Source organism: Struthio camelus, chromosome 1, assembly GCF_040807025.1.
Source record: "Struthio camelus isolate bStrCam1 chromosome 1, bStrCam1.hap1, whole genome shotgun sequence".
Taxonomy (NCBI): domain Eukaryota; kingdom Metazoa; phylum Chordata; class Aves; order Struthioniformes; family Struthionidae; genus Struthio; species Struthio camelus.
In genome coordinates this window covers 12,556,162-12,579,763 of record NC_090942.1, presented here as the reverse complement: position 1 = coordinate 12,579,763, position 23,602 = coordinate 12,556,162, and the positions used below count along the sequence as shown (strand labels likewise).

The 23,602-nt window shown below is 36.1% G+C and overlaps 1 protein-coding gene across 2 annotated transcripts in view; it reads left to right on the top strand.

The window, feature by feature from the left end:
* LOC104147642 (guanine nucleotide-binding protein G(i) subunit alpha-1) overlaps positions 1 to 22,979 on the top strand; it is a 33,625-nt gene extending 10,646 nt beyond the window's left edge. For both annotated transcript variants that reach the window (XM_068924269.1, XM_068924194.1), the window contains exons 3-9: positions 6,839 to 6,881; positions 6,956 to 7,097; positions 11,516 to 11,673; positions 13,532 to 13,660; positions 19,526 to 19,655; positions 20,641 to 20,794; positions 22,183 to 22,979. In XM_068924269.1, the coding sequence (XP_068780370.1) occupies positions 6,839 to 6,881; positions 6,956 to 7,097; positions 11,516 to 11,673; positions 13,532 to 13,660; positions 19,526 to 19,655; positions 20,641 to 20,794; positions 22,183 to 22,373 (947 nt within the window). In that variant the 3' untranslated portion in view covers positions 22,374 to 22,979. The remainder of the gene's footprint in view (positions 1 to 6,838; positions 6,882 to 6,955; positions 7,098 to 11,515; positions 11,674 to 13,531; positions 13,661 to 19,525; positions 19,656 to 20,640; positions 20,795 to 22,182) is intronic.
* Positions 22,980 to 23,602: the final 623 nt, after the last annotated feature.

Here is a 23,602-nt window from a genome sequence, read left to right as displayed (position 1 = left end):
TCTACAGTGCATAGCAATGTCTGACTTTGGAAGAATGTAAGAGAGCAAATGTTTTGTAGTGAATGTTGCAGGGACTTTCTGAGATAGTGGATATTTCTTATGTTGAATTTTGTTATGAAAGTCTCCCTCCCCCCCTTATTTTCTACAAACCTACGTAGAATTTTGGTATATATTTATAAAGACCCTTTTATACATATATGGTGATATCTCTTATTTCTAGTGGGCAGATGACAAAGCAGTTAAAAGTCCAAGCAAATACCTTAGAAATGACTTGAGTAGTAGGCTCAATTTTTAATTACATTTTAAGGTAGAATCCTACTAAAATTGTAAGATGATATCTTGAACTCTGAGATTGAAAAAAAAAAAAAAAATAGGAGTCGCCCTTCATCCTGAAAGACTATGTATAGATTGGGATACAGAATACTCATTTAATGTTGAGGACTGCAAAGAGGCCTAACTTTTTTTGATGCACTGACTGTCTGGTCAGCTGATGATCTGCTTGACCATGCTGATTCTCCCAAGTTAGGTTTTTTGCAGCTTAATCATCCATCTGAGAGTATCAGGAGTGTGGGGAAGAAGACAAGTTTTAATCCTGGCACCACTGTACTTCAGGAAAAGTAAATAGGGAATGTAGATACAGGAATAGTTTTGGAAATCTAGATTTAGTTAGCACCTTCAGAAGCTGTATTTATGCAAGTGTGTGCTGTACATAAAATTACACATAACAAATGTCTGCTAATTTGTCAGCTTATCACATGCATGCAATTCTAAGCAAAAAGATAATTTCATAACACCTTTGTCATGAAAAGATATTAAACATTATTTGAAGTTTTGACGTAGAAGTGTGAATTGAATTTCTAGCTAAAGGTGTGAATAGAAAGTTGTCTTAAAATTTTCCTAGTGGAGTGCATTCTGCTTGCTTCGCTGTAACCATTATTCTTAGGACTTTATTGAGTTCCACAGGTTATACTGAACATAAATGCACACTTTTCCTTTGTTGTTTCAATACTAAACTTTGATATTTTTTTCACTTGCCTATGTACTTATAGCAGTAGTCTAGGTATCTAGGAAATTCAAAGCAGTTCAGTTTAAGTTCATTGGAGGTCTAGATCTGGATAAATGTACAGGACATTGTAACTTGGGTTACTGTGTAGCTGCTTTTTGAGATAATGCTTTATAAAAACCATTTTTTTTAATGGTGCTTAGGGCATAATACATTGACACTATTTTGTTGTGTACTGTTCATTTCAAAGGTCTACTTAGAGCAGTACTGAAGATGTAGGAAAGAAATACTCAGTTCTTGGTTTTGTTAGGAACTTTCCAAAAGTGGCAGTGGATTGCAAGATTGCTTCTAAGTTAGAAATAAACTGGCATGCAGCTACTGCGAACCTAGAATTATCTCAGATCTTCTCTCTGAGTCAGTATTATAATTTTGGAATCTATCACTCTTGTGGTTTCAACCAGTGATGATGTAATCTGGTACTCACACTCATTACTAGATAGTTAAGTTACAGAAATATTTTCTTCCAAGTATTATTCACACAACTTAATTCATTCAGAGTTTCCTGACGTGTTCAAACTTCAGCAGTTAGGGAACTGCAGCAGCCATAGAAGCAGACTTCTTGTCTGTGGATGGTTTAGAAAAAGCGGGGGGAGGTTAGAGGAAGAATATGATAAAATGAATTTTGCAGGAGCAGATATAGCTGTGTGGATGCTGATGTCCGAGTGTTTCATTTAGTAGTCCACTTGTGTGGTGGAAGTGTAGTAACAAGTTTTCCCTGCTTATGGGTTTCTCGTAGTAACATAGATCTGTTTTGTATATAGTAACAATGTTTAGCAGCTTGAATTCTAATTTAATTCTCAGGTCTGGTAATGTGTCATAGGGTGATAAATTTAGATTGTATTTCTAAGCTATCCATCTGTCTTGCCCTTTTGTAAGAGGCTACTGGGTCCATAGCAGAAATCACTGGGCAGGTGAGGAATAGGCATCTTTCATTTTGTGCCCTCTGCTACAAAACGCTAACATCTCGCCAAAGACAGGACAGTTGTGAGGAGAGGACTTTACCGCAAGTGTAGGAGTCAGTGTATTTTTATTTTATATTTCAGATGTGCTTCTGTGTTTAATCTAGTGCAAGTCTCCTGCTGTGCAGTCTGAAAAGTTGAATTGTCTATTGAAAGTTTTATATGAATTATGTTTTTCTCTTGTCCATACTTGAAGTCTTTGCTGACAACGTATAGGATTGTTCTGTTTGTTTGTAGGTTCTGTTCTTTGTCAGTCTGAGCCTGTGGTTCAAAGCCAGCTCTTCATCTAGGTCCTCTCTTAACTACTTTTCTGCCTCAAATTTAGCCTGCAGTTATTCCTCTTGTTAATGTTGTCAGGAATATCTTTATGCTATTAGGTATTATTCTACTTAAGCTGGTTTCCCCAAAGAGGAATACTCTGAACTCTAAGCAATTTGGAATGCTTTTTATCGTGGTGTACGAGTAGATTCTTCAGTAAGCAATTAGCAACTGCTTGGCAAGTTAGGAGTGTGATTATTTAGATCCCACTACTTACAAAAACCATCTTCTCTGCTTGAGTTCATGAAATCATTCTTTCTGAAACTTGTCATTCTGGAATGCTTGCTGTGTAGGAAGCTGTCAATGCCAAATTTATTGGCAGGAGTGAAGCTGAAATCAAGCATCAGAGGCCATCAATAGCATCCTTTACTAGGTGATGGAGGAATATACAGTCAAGTCTGTCTAAATTTGGATAGGAAAGTGCAGCTTTCTCTGTTTTGTGTGCAACTGTCATACGAAACATTTAATACTGCTTGCTTTTGTTTACAACTTTCTGTAAGCGGGTTTGTTTTGCTCTAGGTGAGGACAGCTTAATCACAGTGAGATAAAGGGGGGAATTTTGCATCAGTGCAGCTCTGTATCTGTCAGAAAACCTGAATCCTTCATTTAGGAAAGCAAAATAGTGAATCTCCTTTCAGTATGGGATAGCGAGTAAGGTGTCACTTATGTACTTGATGAAGATTATTGGCCAAGAGGCAGGCCAAAAACACTGTACTTCAATTTTCCAGTAGATAAAATGGAGAATGCGTGTTCCAGGAGATCATTGCAGGTGTTGGGTGCTATGTAATAAGTAACTTTTTGTTTATGTGGTTTGTGAATAAATGTGGTGTTACTAAGAGACCTTTTTATGAGAATTACAGGTATTTAGTACACTTGAATACTAACACCATGGAGTAACATGCGTATTCTGCTCAAGAGAAACTGAGCAGAAAGAGTATGGGGGAGAAAGTTGAAATTATGATAACGTGGCCAGGCCTGTACTTATCTGCTCAGTTACAGTAAAATGTTGTGAAAGAACTCTACACAAGGCAATGGAAGTGAAATACAGTAATAATATTTCTTTGTTCAGTTATCTCAAAAATTGCTATTGAATTCATAGTGTTACAAAAGGGAAAATTACTTATTTCAAATGGCTTGAATTAAAATATTAACCAAAAGGAAACTAAAGATTAGTTTTATTCATGAAATGTTAGCGGACTGATGCTTTTGTCTCATATTTGTTCTTAAGTACATAAAATATTTATAATACAAATTAACACTTAATCTGTAAATACTTACGTGTCAGTCATGAGTGACTTTGGTAATGGTGTTTCTGAAAGCGTAAAATTGTTTAAGAGGCTTTCAGTCATCTTTTAGTTGGTAGGTACTGCAGGTGTTCATGTTGTCGTGGTGCCTTTTGATTCTTGGAAGATATGCATAGGTCTTGCCTACTCCAAGAAAACTTTCATTCCTGAATTTGTTCTGTTTTAATGCATAGCGTTTATCAACAACTTGTAGAGGTCAGTGTGTGTTCTCTTTCATTTGTGTAAAATACATTTTATTTTTTGTTTAGATTATATCCTGGTACTGAACTTCTGTGGCAGCTCAGAGTCTGAGAACCAATGCTACTCTACAGAAAGAAACCTGTAAATAAAACTTCTTTTTGATAAACATGGAGGCTAGCTAAAGATGGTGTTAAGCCAGTCTTGGAGTGATATTGGCAATCCTACTCTTTATTCCATAGGTACATGCTTCTGCAGCACACTTTGTTGTTTGGTGCCAACACTTATTCTACAGTGTGTGGGAGGAAAGAAAATCTAGCCGCATCAGTTACAGTGTTGGGGAGGAGGTGGGACAACTTCTGACAGCCAAACAGTCCTGAGTTGGCTTGAGACTGTCATGAAACTACGTATTTGGTTTAATCTGCCAGGAGGAACATTCTGAAGGCATCACTACGTAGCAGACTAAAAATTATAACTTGGAAGAAACCTCTGGATGTCACCTGTTGGCAAGCGTCACCTTGAAGCCCTGGCTCAAAGCAAGGCTAGCCTCAACATTAGTTGAGGCTGTTCAGGGCCTTGTCCAGTTTTGCTGTAAAGATCTTTTAAGGCTGAGATTCTGTACTCCCTCTGAGCAATCTGTTCCACTGCTTAACCACTATCTTTGAGACAGTGTTTTGTTGTGTGGTGTTTTTTTTTCTCTTTCACTTGTATATCTGGAACTTCCCCTGCTTCAGCTTCTTATTTTCCCATGTCTCTTTGAGCACCTCTGGAAAGTTTGGTTCTATCTTAAGCTATTTAAATGGATTTTATGGAGAAGACAGCAATTAGAGCCTGCCTGTCATCCTTCTAGGACGAAAAAGGGCAGTTCCCTGTAGCTTCTCCTTGTATGCTATGTGCTCTACCCTCTTAAGTATCTAAGGGGAAAGGAATGGGCACAGTACTCAAGAATTATACTCATGAACACTGAGTGGTGGGAATAATGGTTTCCCTTGAGTTGCTGTCTGCACTTTTGCCAATGCAGCCCTGTATGTGGTTGTCTTCTTACTTTTGCAGGTTATCTCATTTTTTCAAAGGCCATTCCTTAACCCTTTAGTCCAAAGCGTGTATGTTGTACAGTTACTCCGTGCAGGAGCAGGACTCTGCATTTGTCTGTTCAGTGTCATGAGGTTCCCATCAGCACATTCCTCTAGCTTGTCGATGTCCCTCTGACAGAGCACCTCTGCTCTACAACACTTTGACCACTTCCTGGACTTCCAGATTGTTATCTGCATCTACTTGATGTGGGTGCATTCCATCCTGTTATTCAGGTCACTGATGAAGATGCTAAACAGTATTAGCCAAGTACCAGCCTCTAAAGATTGCCTCTTCTGTCTGGCTTCCAGTTAGATTTTGAACGGTTGACTGCTACCCTTCAAATCTGTTCACCCAGATTTTCAGCCACTTTGTAATCTGCTCATCCAGCTGATATTTCCCCAGTTTGGTACAAGGATGCTCTAGGAGATGGCATCAGAAGCATTTTGTAAAGTCAAAGTAAATGACACTTTATTTGCAGAACCAGCCGTTTCCTTGCAGAAGGCAATCAGATTAGGTGGGCATAATTGGCTCCTGGTAAGTCTCTGTTGACTATTCCCAGCCACCTTCTTGTCCTTCATGTGCCTGCAAATAGTAGTGTTCCAGCAGTATTTGCTGTGTAGTCACCCTGAGCGTCAAGGTGAAGCAGACTGGCTTGTAGTTCCTAAGATTCTCCTTCTGGCTCTTTCTTGTAGATACGGTATTTACCTCTTTCCAGTTGCCGGTGGCTTCCCTGGTCACAATGATGTGTAAAGATGCTGTAGAGAAGCATTACAAAGACATGGCTGAGATCCCTCAGCACCTGTTACATCTTTCCTGATGTCATTGACTAGCTTATTTCCAGGTCACTTAAGTAGTTCCTAGCCCAGTCTTCCTTTACCCCGTCTATCCCCCCATTTTGCTTTGTAGTATTTGGGAGGCTTGAGGGCAGACCTTGTCAGTAAAAGCCAAGGCTTAACAGGGTGCTGAGCACCTCAGTCATTTTCATTTCCTTTATTGCTGGGTTGCTTATCCCTGTCAGCAGTAGGCTAATGCTTTTTTTGGCTGTATTGGAATTGGACAACTGAATATCTGTTTGCATTAACACCTGTGGACTGTGTGAAGATTATACACACTTCTACAAAGCCATACTGAGAAGGAGAAATACAAGGGGGAGAATTAAGCACGAGGCACAGTACGAATAAGGCAGACAAGCAGGATGCCGTGTCTAAAGGGATTAAATCACAGTTCTGAGTTGCATGGATTTGTCAGGGAAAGAAACAGGCTAAAGAACCCGAAGGCAAACTGAAGTTGTTGAGACAGCAGAAACGATGTGTTTTTTGTCTGCTGACAAACATATTAATTGCTTTTGTAAGCTTTGCATTTTAATATAGCACATTTCTATTTTATTGAATTTGCTCGGCATTGAGAATGATATCAGCAAATCTGGCAAACTTCACATAATCTGTTCCACAGAAAGTAGTCTGTCTGTGCTAGTTCGTTCTTGCAAGGGCCAAATAATGGTAACAAGGCCTCAGACCCTCAAGAGTTTGCAAGATGCTCATCTGCAACACTGAGTACCATTAATACAGTGTGAATAATGAGTGTGGGGGGTCTCTGGTTTAGTGTTGATAAAAAAGCAGATAGAGGACTTGAGATTGAGATTCCTTTGGAATTGGACAACTGGTCATCTACGTACATTAGAAACACCTGCAGACTGAAGATTATACTCACTTCTACAAAAAGAAAACAAAAAACTTTTCAGAGTTAAATGATTTCTTACTAAAATGCCACTTCCAGTTTGAGGAACTTCCTCTTTGTTAGTAAAAAGTAATTTTTATTAAATGTATTTTGAGCTATTGAAGACTTGTACTGGTGTTAAGTACTTGACGTGTAGAAACTATAAATGTATTCTCCTAAAGATGAATAAGTCTACTCTAATGAATTTTTGCATGTTTATTTTTCAGGAGCTGGTGAATCAGGGAAAAGTACAATTGTCAAACAAATGAAGTAAGTATGGTGAAATAGTATGATAGAGAAATAATCGTTTCTTTGAATAGATAACTTTTTTTTTCCTTCTGTAGGATTATCCATGAAGCTGGTTATTCAGAAGAGGAATGTAAGCAGTACAAAGCTGTTGTCTACAGTAACACCATTCAGTCCATTATTGCTATCATTAGAGCAATGGGGAGGCTGAAGATAGACTTTGGTGATCCAGCCAGGGCTGTGAGTATTGAAGTACATACGCAGATGCACAGCTAAAGTTTCTTCCGCTTTCCATTTTTATCCATTATTATTTCCTGTAGAAGTGACTAGTATCTGTTCCTATGCAAAAAATCTCATTTCTAGCATATAATGTTTGATAGCACTAAATGGCACTTATCTTTATGCGGCAAAGTAACCGAGAACAAAACATGAACTGACTTACTTTTAGAGGGTTTTAAACAGGGGCAAGTAGTAGTAAATACAGGACAAGTAAGGGTAAATTTTGTCTAAATTTGGAGTATTAGAAATCTGAATCTTGGAGACTTTTAAAAACACTGAACTATGCAATCATTTCTCTTTTATGGGCTTGTGGGCTCTTATATTCTGTAATTTAAGTAGAATGTCTTCACGTTCCTTAAAACCACAGCTTGAGTTGAGTAGGTAGGTCATTGCCAATGCTTCTCAATTAAGTCACAGGCACAGTGGTCCACACCTTAAAACACTTCCAGCCTCTGGGCCTAGTCCTGTTTTCATACTGATTTCTGATGTGGATGCCTATTTTTTGCTCAAAGCAGAGCAAGAATGGGCATAGCCATGCTGCAGATACCTTAATCCTTGTGCTGTCATTAAAAAAGTGGGTATTTTTCCCAAGAAATAGCCTAGCAAAAGCTCCTAAGAGAGCTCTTAAGTTCTTCTGCCCCTTTTGCATATCAGTTCATCTATTGTCCAGCCTATAATGGGTCTATTTGCTATCCTGCCTATTGAAGCTGATCTGAAGAATTGATTCTTTTTGCTTATCCTTTCTCCAGCCCTAACCCTACAGTCTTCTGTGTGGTGACTGTGCTTATGTGGTCAGGAGCATAGATGTTATGAATCTCTCTTCAACATTAGCTTAGTTTAGGTGTTTTTATTTGCCCTGTGGCTACAGGAATGTGCTCTGTGCTGCAGCACTGAAACTGATCACTGAAGTTACCACTCTGAAGTATTGAAATCTTAGCTGCCTTATTTCCTTTGCGTAGATACTAACATATGAATGTGGAATTTTCACCAGTGCAGTTTTTGAAGGAGGAACTAGCCATGTTATGGCTGTCTAGCAGGAAGGATGAAGAATTTTTGCAGTTCACTTATTGAAAGAAATACATAAAATAGTCAGCAGGATATTTTGTCATAATTTAATTACCCTTTCCATCGTATTAAGGATGAGTTACAGTTAGGGAGGATGAAGAGAGTAGTGAAAGTGATACGTAAATGCTTCTTTCCTTACAAAGTCTTGTGTTCAAGAACATTTGATTGCTTAGAAAGCAGTTTATAGATATCAGTTAGTATAATGTCAGTGACCATGTGCGATGAATTGTGTGTCATAAAGATGTTCATAAGAATACACAGAGTGGACGCTAAAAAAGGGTAAAAGTGTACCAAATCTAAATCTCCTAATTGGCAGTAATCTATTAGACAATTTTCCTTTTGCTGTTTGATAGTCATTGTTTTGTTTTATGTACGTATATGGAATATACCTGAAATATGCTTAATCGTATGCACAGCTAGTAAAAGCTTCATTTTTATTGGTTATTCCTTTCTACATCTATTTTCATGTTTGTGGTCTTGCCTCAAGACCAAAGTTTTCCAGGGGAGGAGCAGTGCCTTAGTGCATGTTAAGCCAGTATTTGTGCAATAGCCTTTCCTGGAATCTGGCCGTTAATGTTAGAAAGAGGCATATGGTAGACTCGTGTTACTGAATACATAGTGAAAGCAAATGGAGGGGAAATAATTTGAGAGTGAGCAGGTAAACGACTAACAGGATGGTTTTGAGGGCTATTTTATGTATGATGTCAATTTAAACTCAGATGATGTTTTCATCCTAAGTATGTAACGGACGAGGTAAATGTTTGTTAGGGTGGGTCTTGAAATCAACTTTCCATCCTTTTACATTCAAGCAGACTTTGTTCCCCTGAGTTCTTTTCCGGAGCAACGTTGCTATGGCAGATCAGTACTAGATTTTTACCAATTATAAAATCAAATGAGGAAAAAAATCTAGAACTTGTGGTACACAAATCAGGAGTAAGGAAATCAGGAACACAGTTTCATTCAGACTCTTTTCCTTAAATTTCTTCATGGTAATTTGCGAAGATTTCATTTGATATAGAGTGAGGATTTTCCAAACAAACTTTAGTCTTTTTCTGTCACAAAGACTCATGGTAAATCAGCGAGTTGAACATGTTCTTCTGTAAAGGTATTCAATTGAATGACCACAAATTACTGACAAATTTACTCTAGTAATGGTCAGTCTGAAGCCTGACGTACACTACTTAGTCCTCCAGAAAATTTCAGTACTGAAGTAAAAAGCATATATTTTGAGAAATGTGGTGAATATGTTTTAAAGGACTGTCTACTTTCTAGAGGAGATCTGCTGCGATAAGTTTGAGACATGGCTAAATCGGTGTCTGTACAATGTCTCATTTATGAAATCTAATATTAAAACGATAAGCTCTAGAGAGGAACATGCCCTGTTCCAGCGTGTTTAAAGGGATGTATTTAACACTGGTTAATGAGAATAAGACTTGATTGTTCTGTATTGCCTCATTTGTGGTATCCATAGTACTTTCCACCTTTATAAAGGGAAATCTGGGAGAAGAGTTTTTCCTTCAAGATCTACTTCCAAAAGTTGTAGACCCCTGGCCTTTCCATACACAAACAGTATTCAAGACCAGAATTGTCTATCATTCATGCTTCCATTTTGCAGGCATACATATTGTTCAGGCTCCAGTTAGTGGGATCTGGCTATCTTACTGCTTTATTGTGTAATAATGCAATCTGTTTGACTTTTAGTAATTACTTGTAATTTATTTGACCTATTGCGTATACACAGTAATCAGTATTCAGTTCACTTTTTCAGCAAGTGCTTCATTTCTCTTCTGGTAGCTACTCAAGCTTTCAAAAGACCTCTTGAACTATGTATCCTGTTACCTGTTGTTGCACATATGTATAAAGACATGTATGTACACACAGATGCGTATGAATTTCAAGTCTCTTGAGTTCACTTAACTGTAAGCTTTTTGTTTTAAGCTGTGCACATCACTAATCTTCAATACAGTAGAGACTATCCTTAAACAATTTCCCTATTAGCTGTCATAAAATCTGACTATTAAGTTTCCAGTGAATAATCTCTTTATAACAAGCACTGCTTTCTGCACTTATCCTGAAGCTTTCCTCACAGTTTATTGTTTGAACAGCAAAAGTGATAGAACCTGGTTTCTGCCCCCTCCAAGATTTTCATCTATATACCTACACATAAGTTCTGTGAGAATAACCTTGCATGTTGTTTGTCTTCTTTCTTGAAATATTTTCCGGTCCTAGCTTATGTGTCTACTCCCTTTTTTTCTTCCTCATTTCCAGTATCATCCATTCCCTTTCTGCTAATTATTGGACAAAGAACAGTACATGCTGTGGGTGGTTATAAGCCACAAGTAGCTGATTTGCTGGCTGGCATGCATTGGTAGTAGGTCATATGCAGCTGATAACTAAGGTCAAGCTACTACCCTCATTACAGTACTAATGTTAGTATCTTCTCCTCTATCAGCTGTTATCTTTTTTTTAATACCTTACAAATCTAACATTTTCAAACCTTTCTTTCCACTGTCCAAATTAGATGAAATTAGCCAGCTGTTCAAATTGTATTAAGGAGGAGACGAGTGGATTGACATCCTGCACATTTGCATTAGCCTCACTTTCAAAGACAATCACATAGTCTTAAAATCCAGCAATTTGCTCTTTTTTTTTTTTTTTACTGCCTCTTAAAAAAAAAAAAAGTAAACTAAAACAAAAAAACCCTTAAAAAAACCAAAAACCCTTGACATGGGTCATTACTGAGAAAACTTCTGTGGAGTAACTAAGGTAAAGGGTATCTGTAACCCTGCCTTATCCGGAAAAGTTCTGAGAAAAGGTGTAGTTCTCTTATACCTGATGAATGATTAGAGAAGAGATGATCTTGCAAGTTTAAGTGATTAGTATGCATTATACAATAATCAAAATACATCTGCATTTCTGAAGATTCTAGTACACAGTGCAATCATGCTGTTTAGTTTTGAGCATAACAAGCAGAAAAGGTTAGCGTTAGACTTCAGCACAAAGTGTTACTTCTGTTTGTAGAAGCTCAGTTTGAGTGATAAACTGATTGAAGAATGTTTCTTTATCAGCTTATGAGAAATTTAGATGACACGCCTTTTTCTGTTGTTGAAAAATGTAGGGATTAACATCCTGTGCAGAACAGTAAGACCAGTCATTTTCCATCACAGTTCTTGCGTTGGTTACACTTAGGTATATTTGGTTAAGAAAAAGCTCATTTGTTGAATGTGGTTCTTAACTTTAGGTGATACACCATTGCAAGCATACTTCTGTTGTATTTCATGTTTATCTCCCTACTTTTTATTTACATCCTGAAGGATGATGCTCGTCAACTATTTGTGTTAGCTGGAGCAGCCGAAGAAGGATTTATGACTGCAGAGCTTGCTGGCGTTATCAAAAGACTGTGGAAAGACTGTGGAGTTCAAGCTTGTTTCAACAGATCTAGAGAATACCAGCTTAATGACTCTGCTGCCTAGTAAGTACTGCGTAACAAAGAAGATTCTCCCTCTCCTTTAGGTAGTGGCTAAAGGAACATAAGAGAAGCATCAGTTTAAACATAAGTTTAATCTCTTGGAGTTCTGTTCCCATGCAGATATAAAATGCAAAAGTAACTAGACAAAGATATTGTCTGCTTGGGTCAGAATGCTGCAGCTGCCTCTTGAGCTTGGAGAGGAAGAGGCATGGTATAATTCTGAATTTGAGTCATGTCCCGACGAGTAGTTTCGCTCTTTTGAGAAAGGCAAAAACTGCCTTTTTTCTCTAATGTTATGTAGCATTTATTTACAAAAACATAACTCAATTACTTTTTCAGTATCTGAAGCTGTTTAAGAAACCAGAGTACTTGATGTGAATATCAATTATATTGCTTTCATGTTCATAATCAAGCTACTCCTATGGTCCAGTGTTGCTGCACTTTCTTTGTAATCAGCATCCTCTGTTAGAAATGTATAGAGTAAAGGTAACAATTGGGATGGGTCTTTTATGCTAGGGTACTTCACCCGCCTTCCCCCCCCCCCCCCCCCCCCCAAAAAAAAAAAAAAAGGTAAATATGGTTAGCAATCAAGAGTATAAGATGTGATGACAGCAAGTAAGTCGGTCAAGGGCAATAGTCTATGAAGGGAAAGATGAGGTAGCAGAGGAATGGTGTGGTGTTGACAGTATCCTTACAGGGCAGTTCTTTATGATTCTGAATTATTTGGTAGCGTTTGAAGTTTTATGCTTTCCTTAAAATTAGCTACTTCTGTTCTTGATTAATCATATATAAATGATCAACATGCAAGTGAAATAACTGCCAGATGACTACAACTGGAGTAAGGTAATCATAGGCATACTGAATGAGTAGAAATGTGGTAAAATTGTCGAAATAACACCATTTCCAGCATGGTTATTACTTGTTTACTGGACTTGTTCTAAAGGCACAACAAAGGGGTAGACACAATAAGTTGAGCTCCAGATAAAAGATCTCTTAATTTAAATGAGAGAGAGAGAGTGTGCTCATATAGGTACGATTAATTATGGGATGCTTGGGAGATCACTTTGAGGACGCTTACCTTTCTCTGGTAATCTCCTCTGTTCTGTTTTGTTGTCCTGTTTTAGATACCTTTACCTCAAATTCCAGAAGAAAACTGTTCTTCTAAACATATGTGATTGTATCCTTAAAGATGTTAACTTCTAGTTACACTGAAAGAAAAGAACGTAATATCTTCCTTATTGACTATAAAAAAGCCAAAGTAAAATTTTGCGTCTATTTAAAAATGCTAGGTTTCTTGGCCTGCGTCACAAAAGCTTTGGAAATGAAAGTTTACATTTCAAAAAAAAAAAAAGTAAGCAATTAGAAATTCTCAGTAGTTACTAGTCATGTATTAAGCATTGTTCTAAAGTCTGTATTAGTTTTTCCAAAAACACTGGATTGTTCTTTTCACGCTTATTTTCAAATTCAATTCCGGGGGAATTTTGGCTTTCAAAAAAGGAGGCTGGGGATCAATGGAAGGATACAAAGATAAAAACATTCTTTTAGTTGATGTAAATGACATGAATAAACATAGAACCATACTTCCATTTTGTGAATTTTGAAAGAAGAATTTTGTAGTGCAGTCAATTGAGACAGATATTTTATCCTAGAAAAGAGAGATTTAAGCAAACTGTTTTTTTCAATAGAGAGGCAAATAATTTTGTAATATGCATGTCTTGCCTTTTTTGTGTTAGAGAAAATCGGCTTTTGTAAAAGCAAGCGCAATGTAATGAATGGGCCTAGGATTTCTCTAAATTTGCATTTATCTGATTTCTGTTTTATTCTGTGAATAACTGAAAGCAGTATGTATTTTTGCCCTCAGTTACTTGAATGACTTGGACAGGATAGCACAAACCAGCTACATTCCAACTCAACAGGATGTTCTCAGGACTAGAGTGAAAACCACAGGAATAGTGGAAACTCACTTTACTTTCAAAGATCTTCATTTTAAGTATGTAAATCATGCTGCATGTCTGTTATGGCTTCTATAAAATTCTAGAAGATGGACTGTTAATTATGCAATTTATCACATTTGCCAACTATAGCTTTGACTAGCTTTTTTCTGAACTATTCCTTCATATTTGGCTTCAGATTTCTTCATTTTTGAGGGGATGTGGGGGTCATGGAAACTATTGTAATAACTCAGTACATTTAAATATTCAGATAAATGCTTTCCTTTGGAAGCTTTTTGCACATGTTCTATGTAAATTATGTCACAAAATATTCTATTTATGTCATTAAATATTATTATTCCATAAAATTCTTCCCTTTGAATTCAAGTGTTTGCTGTTCTTATATGAAACCAGTAAATCCGTCTTTGCGGAAAACTAAATTCAAATCTGTATTGAACTAAATTCAAATCTGTATTGTATTTTTAAGGTAGTACTTCGAGATGATGACAGAATGACTTGTCTTTCCTGTGATAGGATTTACAAAATAAGGTTGCTATTCTAATAGTTTGATGTACAATAGATGTTGATGATAGCACAGGATGGTATAAATGTAATACTATCTCTTCCTGATTGAAAAGACTGAGAAGAAAACGCAGTAAAACTCGGAACATTGCAGTTTCATTTAGCTTGGGCAGTGGTTGTTGTAAGCCTGTCTGTACAATATATTTGTTTAGCAGCTTCATGGGAAATAATTATTTTCATGTAGATGCATGGTGAGTACTATAATTTTGACGCTGCAGGACTATCAGCACTATGGAAATGGTATGTTTTGGTATGGTAATAGACTATGTTTTGTTTCCATGCTTTAGGGGGGTTTAAGTGTACAGGATTTTTATTCATCCATAAAATATTAGCAGGTAAAGTAGACGGAAAAGAATGGTCCCACTTTAGTCTCTTGTATATCTACAAGATCTTAGCCAAACCTTAAGAAAATGTTTTCAATTAGACTGCAAGATAGCTTTTAATATGATTGAAATTAATTCCTGACTTCTATAATGAAGGCTGTTTCGATTATGGGGGATTAATCCTTAGTTATAGCTTCTACCAAAATCCCTTAAGTATTCTGAGTAACTATCCATTCTCTCACCTCTCTTCTGATGTTTCTTGTCCAGTTGGCTTTTGTAGATGGATTCTTTTATACTCTCAATTAATTTGTATCCAGTTAGCTACTTCCAGCCTATCCTGATTATTTAAAAGCGTCTATAGGGAGATTACAGACCGCAGGATTACGTTTCTTTAAAAGGTATGTCCTTAAGACAGGTCTCTGGAAATGTTAAGCTGTAATGTTTAAAACAGATTTGTATGGCAGGTGGAGAAGTTTTGTCTTAGGTAGGCTTAAGGAGTTATTGGCAGGCCGTTTACAGGTATACGCTTAACTTCATCCAAAGAATTCTGTTCAATATTAACTAAAGGCGTAAAAGGCTTGATTATTTCAAGATGAGTATACGTAAATAATATGACTAGCTCTGCAATGTTCTGTGGCTTGTTTATCTTCTTTCCTATTTTGCTATGTTTATTTTTAGATTAAGAGCTCTCTGAGACTGGGCAACATTTCTGCCTCCTTTGTAAAGGGCTTAGTGTATTTTTGATTACTGCATCAATTTAAAATGGGCAAGTAGCAAGTCATTTTCATACTGTTTCTATAAACTATTTCAGAAGTTGAGTCTTTTTGAATATTTTAGTTCTGTTTTCAAAGAATGCCTCATGTTATAGAAAGTTTTTCTCATAATTTAACAAATTCCATTGTGAGATTTAGGTTTTGGTACTAAATTCCAAAATGCTAAGGAATAAGTATTTTTCACTGTTTAAAGATTTTTTTCTGTTGGAATTAAAATGTTTTGAAGTATGCATTGTTCCACTACAGAACACTCTAATGGGCAATAAGAATGAGCATTGCTTGGATATACTATCACACAAGTAGCCGAAGACCTCATTCACAATGTTTTTGACAGCTTTTGAAGTTTTTGTTTAAATTGTTTTCTTCTCTACTTACTTTACTATTTTTTTTAAATCCAACTCTAGCAACTTGGAACACTTTAACAGTCCTAAAAATAACTTTAATTGAATCTCTCCCAATGCAACTTATCCAGTCATGTAGTACAGAGCTTCCTACATCAATAGGTTTGTGTTTTGTTTTTAACATGAGGTTGTATAAATAGCAAATAATTCCTAGTATGTAAGCTCCATTATCAAACTAATGTCATGTAGATTGTGGGGTGGTAGTAGGAGTAGCTAGTAGTAAAAGATGTTTCTCTTGAGATCCTCTCTACCTTTTTTTTGTTTACAGCCCAGGGAAAACAGGAAAGGGAGATAATCAAAGATACGTGTCAGTTTTAAAAAGTGTGCAAGACTGAATTTCTGAAACTTCCCAGATATGTGTCTATTTTTTTTAACCACCCACTCTACCTCAGAAATATTGTCAAATATTGTCCTTTACAAGGTTGGGGTAAACAAACAACCTGCAAAATCTTAAAGAAGCAGAAGCAACCATAGCAAATACCTGATGTCCTGTTGGCCTGTATCACATTCTGTGTGGATTCTGGAATGATGTTCTTAACTTAAATAGTCTGAAAAAGGCAGAACATGGCAAATCTGGCAGCACTGGCTTGCAAAATCAGAATGTGCTAATGAAATACCTTACACCAGTCCCTAAATGTGTACTCTTCCAGATAATCCACTCAAAGCCACCTGTCTAATATAAAAATAGCTAAGTAACATGCTTACTTTTCTAGTCATCATGCTTTCCTGGTATCTTTAATGGTTTACATTTACTTTGATTTCAGTGAAATAGTTTGTCTTAATGTGGCATAGTCACTTTGTAGTCTCACTTAAAAAGGTTTATTTAAGTAAATGAAACAGGAAAAATCATAAATTGTTTCTTTCATATTTTAAATCTTTAGGTAAGGAAGGGTGGATTCAGCTTTTATGAACACCTACTCTTTCAGCACTCCCTTGTATTGCTTAGTTCACAGTAGATTTAATAACACTGACTTGTCTTATACAAGCAAAATCACGATTCTTTTGAGCAGCCAAACCTATGCATGGCTTGTACTATGAATTTTGCCACCTGAGGCAGGTGCCTAAAACAAGGGCTTGCCCTTAACCTTCCCGTATTTTTTTTTTTTTTTTGGGGGGGGGGAGGAAATCTGTAAAGTATCCAAACCTCTCATTCTTTCAAAACTTCCTAAAATTTATCTGTAGATTTAACAGCTTCTATGAATGTTTCAGCCTGCTGGGACTGTGACCTAACAAGCCTCAATATGGCTTCTGTAGGGCAGATTCAAAGCCTATGAACTTATTAAACCTCTTTGTTCAGCATGGCTAGTTATTCTGAAAGATACTTTCAGCCTCGTCTTTTCTGAAGAATTTTGTGTGCCAAATAGTTTTTCAGTATGCTTATCTTTCTCTGAACTATGTAGATGAAGTTTCATTGCGTAAAACAATCCGTCTTGTTTCTGTTGAGATGTTCACTGTGAAACTCTGGTGCCAAAAACTTCACCCAGCACTGTATTTTATCACAAACAATTTCAAAGATGAGCGCAGAACATAGTTTGCGTAAAGAACTGGGAGTTTGTTACATGCAGCGTTAGCCAAAAAAGACAGTGGCATTGGTGAAATATACCACTGGCGGAGAGGCTATTCTGAACTGAAGCAAAGACTTCTGACTAAAATCAGCATCTGTATATATAACTAGAAGTGATACTACTTTTCTGTTCTAAGTTTCCAGTCTTCTGCCTTTTCCCTCTCTTTCCAGAATACAAGGACCTTCTGATACCATAAGAGCGCTGAGAGGATCAGGATATGATGCTGCTTGTATAGTTCTGTTTTCTTTCTACAGATTTTTTACTATTCTTTGAAAGAAAATTTTTTGTTGCACTCCTTTATCCCTATGGAAAGCTGTGCCATATCTTCTTACACCTGCTGTTTACCGTTCAGTAACAATGATTTTGTATTGGGCAGTATCGTAAAACGTCCTTGAACGAGTTAATGTCAATCTGCATGGATTTCACAATACTGCCATCAGTATAAAGCTTTAAGCTCTCATGGTTCTTAAAAGCTGGTGTCCGCAAAAAGGATACAGGTAGTGATTTTCTTGGTTGATTTGTCAGTCAGTTTCCCTGTCATGCATTATATTCTACAAAGAAACAGATTTGTTGTTGTTCAGCCCTGCGTGTCCTGTTGTCTACCAAAAGACGTTAATGTGGTATCCTCAGTACTAATACAACCCTGAATGATTTCAGGCCAAGCTGGAAGATCTTTACAAGAATTACAACTGAAAGAAAAATATAAGTTGTTATGCATCTTAATTGCTGTTCCAATCTGGAGACCCCTTCTTGCTTATCTGGGACATTTTTACCCAATTAAGGGTTTAATTATAGAAGCTGGCCTTTCTACTGCTTACAGCAAACTGGATGGAGATGTAGGAACTGGTCTGTCCGTGGTTCTTCCTCTGTCTTCCCCCTGCCATTTGAACGTTTTTATGCCTACTGAATTCTAAGTTGTTCTTGTTGGCAACATGGAAAAAAGTTAACATTGATCTTGAAAACCCATGAAGACAAAACTCAGGCCTCTTTAAAAGGAGAAGTTGCATTTCCTTGTAACCACGAGGAAAATTTCAATTTTTGCGTGGTAGAATATGAAAGAAAAATAATAGGGGACGTTGCATGGTGGCCTTGTTGCATTGTCTTGAAGCTATAAATGACCACCGGAATTTGAGACAACAGACTTCTGTCCCTGTGATAGGGAAGAGACAGCTGGGAAAAGTCTTTGTTCTGTCTGGCTGATAAGATTTGACTATGTATATCTCTTAATTTCAGGATGGTAATGTTTGTCTACTTCTGTTTCTTCATGGCTCGCAGTTCATTATATGCAAGACGCTATCTATCTGGCTTGCAGAAAACTTCATAACGGTGTCTAATGAAAGTTAGTCTTTCAGAGTTGCTCTAGCCCAGAGTAGTTACGAAATAGCTATTAACAAATTCAGCAGAGAAAAAAAATCTGTTCATACGTGGTTAATTTGTTGATTCTCTGCTGTTAAGTTCTAAAATGCAGTCTTTTTCGATTCTTCTCTGTCTACTAAGCTAAGAATTCAAAAGAACCAAGCGATGCTCACCTTTATAGATCATTGTTCCCACCAATTGTTTCTTCCCAAAATGTTTATGTTTGTTTTTTCTTTTAAGATAACTTTGAAAAGAATTTTTTTTTAGTCTCTCTCAAACATGATTAACTGAAAAGTAGATGAAACTGCACTTTGTTTTAGTAGAGGTGTGAGCTGAAACTCACCAGCGTTTAGATTGCAGGTTAAATATGAAAAACTGAAAATCAAATTTTTTTATATTAAGTTCAGAATAGTAAGATGACAATATTAGTCAGTATTACATTTTTCTGATGTCTTTAGTATAAGCATTTTTCCAGGTACTAAACCAGAGACAATGCTGCTCTTGAATTTAGAGTCTTACATTGTTGATCAATACCTTTTATTTTAGATGTTTTATTAATTTAGGCAAAAATGTTTAAAACAAAAAAAAACTTTAATTTGGTTTGTTTAACACTAATCCTATGAGGCTTTGTTTCTTGTAGATTGTGATAAACTTCTTGAAGTATAGTACAAATTACTGGAAAGCAGATTGATTTTTAGCTTTCATCTCACTTTTTCTTTTGTAAAATGTTGCATAGGAAGATTTTTAAGGTTTTATTAAAACTGTTTTTCATACGGAGGCATTTCAGATTGTAATGTTGCAAATTTTTTCCCCCTTTTCTTCAAAAATTGATTAGACTTGCACAACTATTAGCTTTAGACTTTATTGGTTACGATTCAGAAAGCTAGAAGTTCCAAAGTTCATTCCATACTTTGTTCTTTGCAGAATGTTTGATGTCGGAGGACAAAGATCAGAGCGGAAGAAGTGGATTCACTGTTTTGAGGGTGTTACAGCAATTATTTTTTGTGTGGCATTAAGTGATTATGACTTGGTCTTGGCTGAAGATGAGGAAATGGCAAGTACCTTAATCTTGAAGAAAGAAATGATAGTGGGATAGAAACTAAATGAGTTTGAAAGGAAATCTAAATACCTTTTTGAGAGAGTATTGTTCTCTTAAAAGTCTAGTGGTTTTTTTTAGTTTACCAGGCCTCAGAGAAGTGGTGATAGAGGTCATGGTTTTGAGTATCAAAAATATTTCCTGATGTTCTCAGCAGGAGTAGTTTGACTCCTTCACTCCTTTCTCATCGTTTGAGATGTAACTTGTCCCATAACAGTGGGCACAAACTAGCAGCTTTTTATCTGAATTTTCTAGTGAGGCTTATTTATTGTGTGTAAATCGTTAAGAGTTCTGTGATCTTCTGCATGTTCTGCATCTTTCCATAAAATGCAGCTGAGGGGGGAGGGGCAGCGGGGGAATGGATAGTTTCAAGTCAGATTTAGTCACTACCTAAATGGATGGAAACCTGGCCAATGTACTCAGATGTTGGATATATTTTCTAAAGAACTTTTTAAAAAAAAAAGAAGAAGAAAAAACTAGTCACTTGATTCTCTAGGTCTGTAGCAGTATTTTTTTGTTGTTATGCTGGAATCTAGAATAGATGCCAAATTTAATCTTCAACTTTCAGAAGAAGTAATCAGTATAATATAAATTTGAGGTAACACAGTAACTCTGATAGAATATCATTATCATTGCAATGGCATAATGCCAAAACAGCAAAAATTCCTAAAATATTAAACATCGGCTTAAGCCTAGAAATAAGAGCAAAAATAAATGAGCAGTTGCTCAAAGACTGCTCGTGATAATGATACTTTAAGGCAGTGCATTGTAGTAATCTTGGTCTCTCTAAATTTCCTTGTGATAAAATTTGATTCCAGATGCTAGGCACTTAGTTTTGATATGGAATTTACAGGAAAAGCAGATAACTTAAAAACCATGTATTCTGATTTTACTACTGAAATCTGATAAAATACAACAAGGTGATTTTTTTCCCCAATTACAGAATCGGATGCACGAGAGCATGAAATTGTTTGACAGTATCTGCAACAATAAATGGTTCACAGACACTTCTATTATTCTCTTCCTAAACAAGAAAGATCTCTTTGAAGAAAAAATCAAAAGGAGTCCTCTCACTATTTGCTACCCTGAATATGCAGGTATGGAGGAGGGGGGGGGGGGGGGGGGAAAGGTCAAGTAGCTTTCAACTAAATCTTTTTTGATGCACAAATCAGGAGGAATGTGAGCTGTGTGTCAAGTTAGGAGAAAGCATTTCTTAGCTTTTTAACTGAGAGCTGTTATGGAAGTAGAAGTACATAAAGCATAAAAACATGATAGTTCTAACTAGTTATGTAGTAATACAGGTTGAATTCTGCCCTTGCTCAAATAAGGTAGTTTGAAACTAGAGAAAAATACGATGAAGACTTAGGATTATGACTTCCTACTGTAGGCTACAAATGCTTATGCTGAAAGGTATTTACATCTAACAGGCATTAATAGCATGGAAAGCAATGACTAATTCTAAAACTGTTCCACAAATACAGTGAAGTTAAAGGGAAAAAAATAACCTCAAGAAGAAGGCCAAATTTTCCAAAGCACAGCCTCTCCAAAGGTTTTTCTGACAGATGTTTGCAAACTGTTACTGTGAAAGTGTAGGTAGGAGAACTTAATATGAAGTATCTAAAATACTTGAAGCAAAGTTAAAGATTTTTTTTAATGAATCACAAATAAAATAGTGCTAAAGTAAAAATCATCTTTTTAAACAGATGGAGTAATGCTGATCCTTGGATAGCATTTGCATGTTACTGCAATTATTCTTTTCAGTTTAGTCTGCTTAATCTGCTTCAGCTCATTCTTTATTCTAGTCTTCATAATTTGTTGTACCTAAATGTAAGTTAAATTTTTTCCCCTTACTAATAGCAGTCGCTGATGGTACGCAAGAGTTTATTTGAGGGGGAGTGTACAAACATGTTAGAAGCAGCTTGCTTTTTCAGTAAATACATATGGGAGGAAGTTGATTTTTATTTAGCAAGGCTTAGCCTTTTTATGTGTGATTTTCATTACAACTTTAGATTGTTCTATTCTACAGGAGGTAATAAGTTGGAAAATAAAAAGCTTGGAAGAAATATATATGCCAAAAATATTGCAAAGTATTGAGGGACAGGGAGGGAGCAGTAGCACCAAAACCTGTTAAAATGGAAAAAGTGAATAACTTCAGTGAAGGGACCAAGATATCCTGGCGTGGGGAAGAGTGATGGTTTATTAGTGATTTGTTCCACCTGCCATGGAAGTAAACGGAAAGACTCTTGTTACTGCAGTTGAATGGACTCCTTAATTTTTAATATTAAAGAATGTATCCAGAATGTTTCCTTCAACAAGAATTACTTCTGGTATCTTACAACGATGTCTGTGAAATTACTTAAATCAACATTCTGCTCTTTAGATTTAGGTTAGCTATTGCAGAAGGATCACTTCCTTCAGAGAGATAATATGCATCTTGTTCTTTCTCGATTTAAAATCTGCTTATTGAGCAATTTTTTCCTTATAGGATCAAACACTTACGAAGAAGCAGCTGCTTACATTCAATGCCAATTTGAAGATCTGAACAAGAGGAAAGACACAAAGGAAATCTACACTCATTTCACATGTGCCACAGATACAAAGAATGTGCAATTTGTTTTTGATGCTGTAACTGATGTCATTATAAAAAATAACCTTAAAGACTGTGGCCTCTTCTAAGAACAAACAGAATTTTGTTAAATGGTGAACTAATGTCTAAAAACCAGGGCTTTGGCATTTGGAATTTGTCTATGTGTAGTGTAAAACTTGCATAGATATACTTAATTCTCTTTATTTTATTTTTAGGTTTGAAGAATACCTTCACACAGTTCTAATCTGATTGGTTTCAAGATGAAAGAAATACAAAATGTGTTGTGTTGGATGATAGACCAGTACTGTACTTGTTTTAACAGCTTTATTTATGTTTGTCTTGTAAATTTGAGTAATCGGTAACTCTGAGATGTCTTTTGACTGTATGTATTCTTATAATTGTAGTAATGTATTTGTATAAACGTTGAACAGAATATTTTAGTAACTTGATGTCCTCTAAAATTTCCATGTTTTATTAAGATGCTCTTCGAGGGGACAGACACTTTTTGTCTTTGGATTATTTAAACATCTTGTAAAATTAAATTTTCTTTTCATTGTAAGGGTGCATGCTGCCTTATTCTTTACTTTTGTTGGTAATATTGTATATGGTGTTAGCTTTTTTGATATTTGAACAGCTCCCTACACCTGCTCCGAATCAAAGAAACATAATCAATAAAACTTGTTTTTTTGCCTTAAGTTTTGAAAAAACTCTTTTTATAAATTTAAGATAAATACAAAGATTACTTTTAAAATGCAGTTAAAATATGCAGCTTGTGAAACCTGGGCTTGCAATCTTTGCAGTGCAAATGTGGCAACACTGAAAAATAGAATTTAAGGTTCACTGATCGTCGAGGTTAACGGAAATACAAAAGTTGTTAAAACACACCCATACTTATACAGTAATAATAAAGTCTGAAACTGTTCTTTACTCACTGCAGTGAATTGAAGTTACCTTTGCTTTTTTTACGGACCCTTAATGAAGGCTGGACTTCAGAGCAAAATGAGGTTTTTCTGTTTGCTTGAGAAGTAAAATCAGGTTCTCCTTAAACTCTTTGCTATTTTCTGGTAATAAAACTAGTTTGATAGTTTAATAATAGAAATATTAGGACTTCCCACAAGACATGGCACAGTAGTCTCACCAAAAAAGTAATTTCCTGTTGCTTGTTTAAAAAAAAAAAAAAAAAAAAATCAGTATTTTTTTGGATAGGGTGTCTCAGTGACTTGCAGATGTTGATTCTTAACCACTCTAAATGATATCTAAGTTCAAATTTTCTTTAAATAATAAGGTAAATACTATTTTTTCTAGTTATGCTTTCTTG